General features: G+C 41.6%; 1 protein-coding gene across 2 annotated transcripts; it reads left to right on the plus strand.

Annotated features, from left to right (window-relative positions):
* The first annotated feature begins 298 nt into the window (after positions 1-298).
* LOC118965510 (consortin-like) lies at positions 299-9499 on the plus strand. 2 transcript variants are annotated; one of them, XM_036985367.1, is made up of 3 exons: positions 299-822; positions 7706-7850; positions 8022-9499. In XM_036985367.1, the coding sequence occupies exons 1-3, from the start codon at positions 630-632 to the stop codon at positions 8131-8133; spliced, it is 450 nt and encodes a 149-aa protein (XP_036841262.1). In that variant the 5' UTR covers positions 299-629; the 3' UTR covers positions 8134-9499. The 2 variants fall into 2 exon arrangements, with proteins under 2 accessions (XP_036841262.1, XP_036841261.1); XM_036985366.1 differs by lacking the exon at positions 299-822 and adding an exon at positions 6068-7247.
* The last annotated feature ends 240 nt before the right edge of the window (positions 9500-9739 follow it).

The following is a 9739-nucleotide window of genomic DNA, read 5'->3' on the forward strand; positions in this document are numbered from 1 at the left end:
TAGATGGCTGTGGTTGAGTAATGTCAATGAATGTTGCCTCTTAATTGTCACTGTAGCAGCCTATGTTGTTTGCAATTGTGTTGCATCATCCAATCCATGTTTATATGTTGCAGTATTTTTGTTTACTTGTTTTCTTTATACATAAATGATATAAAAGAAACTTGGTAAGAGATGTTATTTCATTGTTCACATTGGCATGAGTTGTGCAATGTTGTAGCCTACGGCGCTCCTCTCAAGATGTAATACCACCAACAGGTCACAAGATGTCTCAGTGCACCATGAAACCAAACCAGCCACCATTATTCTAGAATTGTGTATTTATACTACGTACTATCAAGCGTTGGGCTAGAGCTCAGTCGACTCATGCAATATTGTTGCGTAGTTTATGTTTTAAGGCAAAGGTCGCGTTATTTCGGATATCCATATTATGCCTACCCATGTGGTTTTACATATCTCAGCTGTAGTATTTCAATCTCGATATATATTCTTTTTTTTCCAAACATTGCAGTAATACCGAATGCATTGGTTAACATTGTAGTCAGTTGATTCATACGAAACACTACGAGAACAAATCTTTTTGCGCGTCACTGCGTAAACTAGGCTACAGTAAACGGACGTTTTAGTGCGCAATGGCGACTGTAACCTCTACCAGACCTTATCATATTATAATATTCGGAGCCTCCGGTTTTACCGGGCAGTTTGTGGTGGAAGAGGTAGCCCGGAGCGCCTTCGAAGGACCCAGCGGGTCTCTGAAATGGGCCTTGGCCGGGCGTAGCAGACAGCGTCTGGAGGGAGTTCTGAACCAAGCCGCCGAGACCCTCCGTACGTGTTTGACACTAATCAGAAAAGATAAGTTAGTGCCTGCTGCCAGTAAAATAATGATTTTATGTCAAGCATGGTTTGACTAGGCTACTACTGTATAACGATTAACAGCTGCAACGGTTTCAGTTGCTTTTAAACAACAAGGCCTATACACTTGCATTTTTTGTAAAAGGTGCTAGTTACAAAGGTCTCTTCAGTTTCTCTGCAGGGGAACCATTTTTATAGCGGTTCTTCCAATACATCTTTGTATAACAATTTGTACGGTTCTTCATTGCACTGATAGAACCAGAGGGTTCTTCATTACACTGTAAAATAAAAAATCCCGGTTTCTGGTTGCAGTGAAAATATGGTATACCCTTAGGAAAAATAATTTGCAGTCAGAGTGCTGTATAACTGCAGTACACGCAAATACTGCCTCCAAAATACACTTTTTTTACAGCAGTAATTTTGCAGTGTAACTGCAGTTAGAGTGGAGTATGACAGCAGCTGTACACGGCAGTTATTCTGCAATTACTGTGTCCAAAATACAACAGTGGACTGCAGTTACTGCACTTTTACTGCAGGTTCAAAACTGAAATCATTTTTTGTAAGGGAATATACAAAAATATACTTTATTGTTAGAGCTGGATTAAGGTGATGTTTCTGTATATATATATATACAGTGCCTTGCGAAAGTATTCGGCCCCCTTGAACTTTGCAACCTTTTGCCACATTTCAGGCTTCAAACATAAAGATATAAAACTGTATTTTTTTGTGAAGAATCAACAACAAGTGGGACACAATCATGAAGTGGAACGACATTTATGGGATATTTCAAACTTTTTTAACAAATCAAAAACTGAAAAATTGGGCGTGCAAAATTATTCAGCCCCCTTAAGTTAATACTTTGTAGCGCCACCTTTTGCTGCGATTACAGCTGTAAGTCGCTTGGGGTATGTCTCTATCAGTTTTGCACAACGAGAGACTGACATTTTTTCCCATTCCTCCTTGCAAAACAGCTCGAGCTCAGTGAGGTTGGATGGAGAGCATTTGTGAACAGCAGTTTTCAGTTCTTTCCACAGATTCTCAATTGGATTCAGGTCTGGACTTTGACTTGGCCATTCTAACACCTGGATATGTTTATTTTTGAACCATTCCATTGTAGATTTTGCTTTATGTTTTGGATCATTGTCTTGTTGGAAGACAAATCTCCGTCCCAGTCTCAGGTCTTTTGCACTCCATCAGGTTTTCTTCCAGAATGGTCCTGTATTTGGCTCCATCCATCTTCCCATCAATTTTAACCATCTTCCCTGTCCCTGCTGAAGAAAAGCAGGCCCAAACCATGATGCTGCCACCACCATGTTTGACAGTGGGGATGGTGTGTTCAGCTGTGTTGCTTTTACGCCAAACATAACGTTTTGTATTGTTGCCAAAAAGTTCAATTTTGGTTTCATCTGACCAGAGCACCTTCTTCCACATGTTTGGTGAGTCTCCCAGGTGGCTTGTGGCAAACTTTAAACAACACTTTTTATGGATATCTTTAAGAAATGGCTTTCTTCTTGCCACTCTCCCATAAAGGCCAGATTTGTGCAATATACGACTGAATGTTGTCCTATGGACAGAGTCTCCCACCTCAGCTGTAGATCTCTGCAGTTCATCCAGAGTGATCATGGGCCTCTTGGCTGCATCTCTGATCAGTCTTCTCCTTGTATGAGCTGAAAGTTTAGAGGGACGGCCAGGTCTTGGTAGATTTGTAGTGGTCTGATACTCCTTCCAGAGGCTATGATGTCACTAAAGAGCTACAACAGATTTGGAACAAGTAGTTCACATACAAATCCTGAAAAATAGGTCAGACATGGTTCAGACAATGACGTTTAGGAGGGCTTTGTTGAGCAATTATGGTCCTTCTTGAGCATGCCCGGCTAGTATTTGAACCCAGTTTTGTCTAGTAGTGACTGCTGAAACCACAAGTCAGACTAGACACTAGAGACAACCTAATATGATATACTAGCACTCTTGGGTTGACAATAGATCTGTTGCCTGAGGCATTCTCCTGTGTTGTTATTGATCTCCGCATATTGACCCCATATAACTGACCTACCTATATATTATAGACGTGGATGACACGGCCAGTGTTATCAATGACCTAATTTCAGTGCAATAGTGTATGACTCCGCTGAGCTGTACATCATTGCAGTTTGTTGTGCAAACATGCACTTGTTTCACCTCTAGATACATTCTAAGGGTGTCTAAAATTGCTCCCTATTGCCTATACGGTGCATTATTTTGGGGCCGATGGCCCCCACAATAGTATATGCACTGGTTGACGCTCAATGTTAAATTCAAATTTCCCTACCGTCATATCTAAGCCAATATGACACAATGTCACCAGTTGGATGAGAGGCAAGCTACAAGCAAAGGAAGCTATATTTTGCTTTGGAAGGTTTTTCACATGGCTGAAGTCATCTGTGTAAACTGTTGGCCTTTGACACTTGTGTGAAATAAGCACGAATAAGATGGCGAACATCACTGACTGCATAATTACCAGTTAGCTAGCCAACTAAAGTTTGCCAGTAACGTTAGCTAGCTACAAGCCAACAAGGCTGTAACTGTAATATTAGCTGTATGGATGGATCATGCATTCAATGTACAGTGGGGCAAAAAAGTATTGTCAGCCACCAATTGTGCAAGTTCCCCCACTTAAAAAGATGAGAGAGGCCTGTAATTTTCATCATATGTACACTTAAACTATGACAGACAAAATGAGGAAAAAAAATCCAGAAAATCACATTGCAGGATTTTTTTAATGAATTTATTTGCAAATTATGGTGGAAAATGAGTATTTGGTCAATAACAAAAGTTTCTCAGTACTTTGTTATATACCCTTTGTTGGCAATGACAGAGGTCAAAAGTTTTCTGTAAGTCTTCACAAGGTTTTCACACACTGTTGCTGGTATTTTGGCCCATTCCTCCATGCAGATCTCCTCTAGAGCAGTGATGTTTTGGGGCTGTTGCTGGGAAATACGGACTTTCAACTCCCTCCAAAGATTTTCTATGGGGTTGAGATCTGGAGACTGCTAGGCCACTCCAGGACCTTGAAATGCTTCTTATGAAGCCAGTCCTTCGTTGCCCGGGTGGTGTGTTTGGGATCATTGTTATGCTGAAAGACTCAGCCACGTTTCATCTTCAATGCCCTTGCTGATGGTAGGAGGTTTTCACTCAAAATCTCACGATACATGGCCCCATTCATTCTTTCATTTACACGGATCAGTCGTCCTGGTCCCTTTGCAGAAAAACAGCCCCAAAAGCATGATGTTTCCACCCCCAAGCTTCACAGTAGGTATGGTGTTCTTTGGATGCAACTCAGCATTCTTTGTCCTCCAAACACGACGAATTGAGTTTTTACCAAAAAGTTATATTTTGGTTTCATCTGACCATATGACATTCTCCCAAACTTCTTCTGGATCATCCAAATGCTCTCTAGCAAACTTCAGACGGGCCTGGACATGTACTGGCTTAAGCAGGGGGACTTGTCTGGCACTGCAGGATTTGAGTCCCTGGCAGCGTAGTGTGCTACTGATGGTAGGCTTTGTTACTTTGGTCCCAGCTCTCTTCAGGTCATTCACTAGGTCCCCCCGTGTGGTTCTGGGATTTTTGCGTGGAGCCCCAGATCGAGGGAGATTATCAGTGGTCTTGTATGTCTTCCATTTCCTAATAATTGCTCCCACAGTTGATTTCTTCAAACCAAGCTGCTTACCTATTGCAGATTCAGTCTTCCCAGCCTGGTGCAGGTCTACAATTTTGTTTCTGGTGTCCTTTGACAGCTCTTTGGTCTTGCCCATAGTGGAGTTTGGAGTGTGACTGTTTGAGGTTGTGGACAGGTGTCTTTTATACTGATAACAAGTTCAAACAGGTGCCATTAATACAGGTAACGAGTGGAGGACAGAGGAGCCTCTTAAAGAAGAAGTTACAGGTCTGTGAGAGCCAGAAATCTTGCTTGTTTGTAGGTGACCAAATACTTATTTTCCACCATAATTTGCAAATAAATTCATTAAAAATCCTACAATGTGATTTTCTGGATTTTTTTTCCTCATTTTGTCTGTCATAGTTGAAGTGTACCTATGATGAAAATTACAGGCCTCATCTTTTTAAGTGGGAGAACTTGCACAATTGGTGGCTGACTAAATACTTTTTTGCCCCACTGTATATTGTCAGCGACACAGTATTGACAATAAACAGTGCATACGGAAAGTATTCAGTCCCCTTGAAATGTTCCATATTTTGTTACGTCACAGCCTTATTCTAAAATGGATCTACACACAATACCCCAATATAATGATAAAGCAAAAACAGTTTTTTAGAAATATTTGCAAATATATATATTTTTTTAAACACTGGATATATGACATTTGCATAAGTATTCAGACTTATTGGGAATTCAGTCTTATTGGGACTGACACTACAAGCTTGGCACCTGTATTTGGGGAGTTTCTCCCATTCTTCTCTGCAGATCCTCTCAAGCTTTGTCAGATTGGATGGGGAGTGTCGCTGTACAGCTATTTTCAGGTCTCTCCAGAGATGTTCGATCGGGTTGAAGTCCGTGCTCTGGCTGGACCACTCGAGGACATTCAGAGACTTGTCCCGAAGCCACTCCTGCGTTGTCTTGGCTGTGTGCTTAGGGACGTAAAACCTTCGCCCCAGTCTGAGGTCCTGAGTGCTCTGGAGCAGGTTTTCATCAAGGATCTCTCTGTACTTTGCTCCGTTCATCTTTGCCTCAATCCTGACTATTCTCCCAGTTCCTGCCGCTGAAAAAACACCCCCACAGCATGATGCTGCCACCACCATGCTTCACATTAGGGATGGTGCCAGCTTTCCTCCAGATGTGACGCTTGGCATTCAGGCCAAAGAGTTCAATCTTGGTTTCGTCAGAGCAGAGAATCTTGTTTCTCATGGTCTGAGAGTCCTTTCGGTGCCCTTTGGCAAACTCCAAGCGGGCTGTCTTGTGCCTTTTACTGAGGAGTGGCCTCGACACTTTGACCCCATGGCTTGGTTTTTGCTCTGACATGCATTGTCAACTGTGGGACCAAATATAGACAGGTGTTTGCCTTTCCAAATCATCATGGAAACAGGATGCACCCGAGCTCAATTTCGAGTCTCATAGCAAAGGGTCTGAATACTTATGTAAATAAGGTCTTTTTAAAATGCTTTTTTTAGACATTGGAAAAACATGTTTTTGCTTTGTCGTTATGGGTTATAGTGTGTAGACTGATGAGGAAAAAAAGTGTATTTAATCAATTTTAGAGTAAGGCTGTAATGTAACAATATGTGGATAAAGTCGTCAAGGGGTCTGAATACTTCCCGAATGCACTGTAGCTATATCCGAATTTGCACACATCAACTCTTTTAGACAATTCTTTTAAACAAGCAAAATAAATAAGTGTTCAATCATTACTGAGTGAATGAACAACAACAAAAGCTTCCTTTCATCACCAGACTGTCTATTTAAATAGTGTCGAGATAATGTGTTCATGACAGGGTTCGTAGCATAAGCGTTAATGTCAACACCATGGAATCTTGAAGGGTTACCACAGCAACAAAATCCAAATATTTTCCATAAAATAAATGTTAAAATGTTCTAACTCATTTTCATTGGGAAGGCAGATACAGCATTATTATCAAAAGCAAACCCTTTCGCTTGAGAACACAATCCTAGTAACTACCACCCTCTGGGGGTTTGATTAATCCCGGCTGGGTGTCAATGTAGGCGTGTTTTGCATTGGCTGAAAGTTGATTGCATTCGATTTGGAACCAGGCTGCCTGCTGGACGTGAGCCAAGTGCCATGTTCAAAGCAAACGGCGAAGTTGGCTCAAAAACAAAAGTGACCTATTTAAAGCATGTGTAGTAATTACTAGGATTCTGTGTTTTCCCAGGCAAAAGGGATTGCTTTAAAAAAAAAAAAGATTTTATCTGCCTTCCCAATGAAAACTAGTTCGAATTTCAAACATTTATTTTTATGGAAAAGAGATGTTGTATGTTTCTGGACAATGCACCATGCTGCCTTGTTAACAAAATGACAGAGCAGGGCGATTTACTGCGTCGATTTGAGAAGGGCGCACCTCCCTCCGCGCTCTCCAGGGCGACAACCCTACTGGTGCCCCCGCCTCTTCTTCTGTGGGGTTTATCGGCAGATGGCATCCAACGTTATGATGCATTACCGCCACCTACTGTACTGGAGCGGTCCCACCTGTGTACCAGAGTCCTAGCTTAAAAATGTACCAATAAAGGTATAAAAAGAGTTTCCTGCAGATGCAGGAATGCCCACATGCAGGAACAACCCAAATTGTGTGCCGCAATTGCACCCTGCTCCGTCTTGCTGCTACGGAGAAGAGTACAGTGGAGACTGGAGAGACCAACCCTCATCCTTCAGATGTGCTCCACCCCTATGGTACATCCCAAGGACACACTGCTTAATGTTCCCTGAAATGTGTATGCCAGCTGGTTGACGGAGCGCCGAGCCCCACTATGCACTTGTTTATCTTCTGGTTCCACTGGAACATCCAGCTCCTCCGCTATTTTAGAAGTTTTGAATCCTAAGCAACCTGCATACACATTGTTTGAAGTACAATAGACCAACATAGCTACTGTAGTAGGTCAAATCTGTGTGCTGGAAAACCTTGGTAGAGCATGGATGGAGTAGGCATTGTGGTGCTCATGTGAATTTCCTTTATTTTTTTGGCTTCAGAACAATGCTTACTTCTGACTTAAAACAACATATTTTTTTGTTTTTAATTACACAAGGCTCTGGTCAAAAGTAGTGTACTGTATAGAGACAGAAATGTTTAAGCTATTCACTGCACACTGTTTCTAATTCTCACTTATCCACATCACTCTGTTCCCCTGCAGAGCTCCTCACCAGATGGCCTGGTGTCCATTCTGAAAAGGAGGAGGGCGTCGTTAGATGGCCTGCCCCCAGAGGGTCCCGATGCAGCCAAACAGAACTCCAAACGCAAGGTGCGCTTCAGCGAGCCAGAGGATGGCATGGAACCAGGTATGGATCAGCCTGATTAACCACCTCTCTGTCTCTGTCTCTCTCACTCACACACACACACACACACACACACACGCATACACTATACATAAGTTCTTATACTGTGTCTTCAATAAAGACACAATAAGATAGTAGTAACATATTAATAAGTGTTTTTTTTTATCTGTGCAGAGGAGGTGGGTGGAGACTCTTGTTTGATCCTGCTGTTGTTGTGCTTAGTAACCGTGGTGATCAGTCTGGGCGGGACTGCTCTGTACTGCACCCTAGTGGACACCTACAGTAGTATCTGCACCGACTTCTCTCACAACGTGGACTTTTACGTGGTCCAAGTACGACACTTCCTGGACGGGCTCAGACACTGGCTGTCCATACGCTCATAGTCAGCACAGTCTATCGGAGCAGTAAGGACATACAGTCAGTCGCCTGCTGCAGCAGTATATGGACTTATACAGAAGCCCACCTACTGCTACAGTCTAGGGACTCTTATGAAACCCTAGGAGGAAGACAAGCAAAAATATACTGTAAGACTGGTAACACTATTGGTTGGAGAGAATGCTTTAGGTGAAGTCAGACACTGGCTCCCCAAACTGTCCAAGCCAGGGAATAGATTCACTATACTGTATGAACTGCTCTGAGACTGAGACAAGATGGAGCACCTTACCCTAGTCCCAGTATGAATTAGAGAAGGTCATTGAAGTTCTGGGATAGGGTCTGAAATAGAGTGAACGGGCTTGTGAGCATTGATGTAACAGGAGGCACAGGTGCAGACATTTTGAACTACTGACATTTCATATGCAGACCAAACTGTTTCCGGAACACTGCCTCCTCTTGTTTTTGACCAGAAGTTTTTAACCTCGAGATGGACACAGCACAAAAGAGCTCCCAAAAACACGCAAAGGAACAAAACACAGCATTGTAAAGTATATTCTAGTTGGATTTTTTATTTTAAAAAAATATAGGTTTATCTGAATTTGTAAAGATGTTTATCTGAAAAACAGATACAATTCAGATAAACCGTAAAGATGTTTATCTGAATTTGAAAGCCTTGTGGTAAAATTTGGGGTACAGTATGCCAATAAAAAAAACAGACATTTTGGGGGATTGAAAGGACACTTTTTTTTTTATTATCAACATTTCTGTGTTTTTCATGACAAGTCTTCTCGACTCCTTGACTTGTCAAATGTAGCCTACACGTTGTACATTTTACAGCTGTTTTTGTACATGGAGACATGGGTTTAGAATTGCTCTTACATTCCTCTGAAGGTACGCAAGGTTGTTGACCACTGCAAATGAAAGTCATTTGGGAAGAATGGCTCTCTGGAATTGGCACATTGTTAAGTCATTTGTTGAAAACAGAGTAATATCAATACAAATATGCATGAAAGATACTGTATGTATGGCTCTTGGTATGACAATATGAACAAGGTTTAATGTTCATACAGCAATGCATTTAAATGTAGTCATGATATTCAGTACTTGTACTGATTACTCCAATATTTCAAGAACATATGTTAACTTTTTTGTGCTGGTCAATATTGTTATGTATTGTAACCATACATTTGTCTTTTATTCTATGTGTCTATTTTAACGTATTGAATACAAATCCATTTCCTTGCTTTGGTGAATAAACTTTGTTTGCTTTTTATCTACTGTATGTCCAGGCTGGTCTCATAGACTAGACGTAACATAGTAAACAAAAATCCGGGGACACTCAAATTAGTATAATATGTTACGTTCAGTATGGCTGCTTAAGACGTAAGTTTACTTAAGGCAAAAACGAAAGTGGAGAGGGAGGGTGGGCAACTCAAATGTCTAGCAACACAGGGAAGGTAACTCAAACATCTAGCAAACCAACGGTTGGTTGCATGTTCGAATCTCATCACGGATAA

Source organism: Oncorhynchus mykiss, chromosome 8 (genome assembly GCF_013265735.2).
Source record: "Oncorhynchus mykiss isolate Arlee chromosome 8, USDA_OmykA_1.1, whole genome shotgun sequence".
In the NCBI taxonomy this organism is placed as follows: Eukaryota; Metazoa; Chordata; class Actinopteri; order Salmoniformes; family Salmonidae; genus Oncorhynchus; species Oncorhynchus mykiss.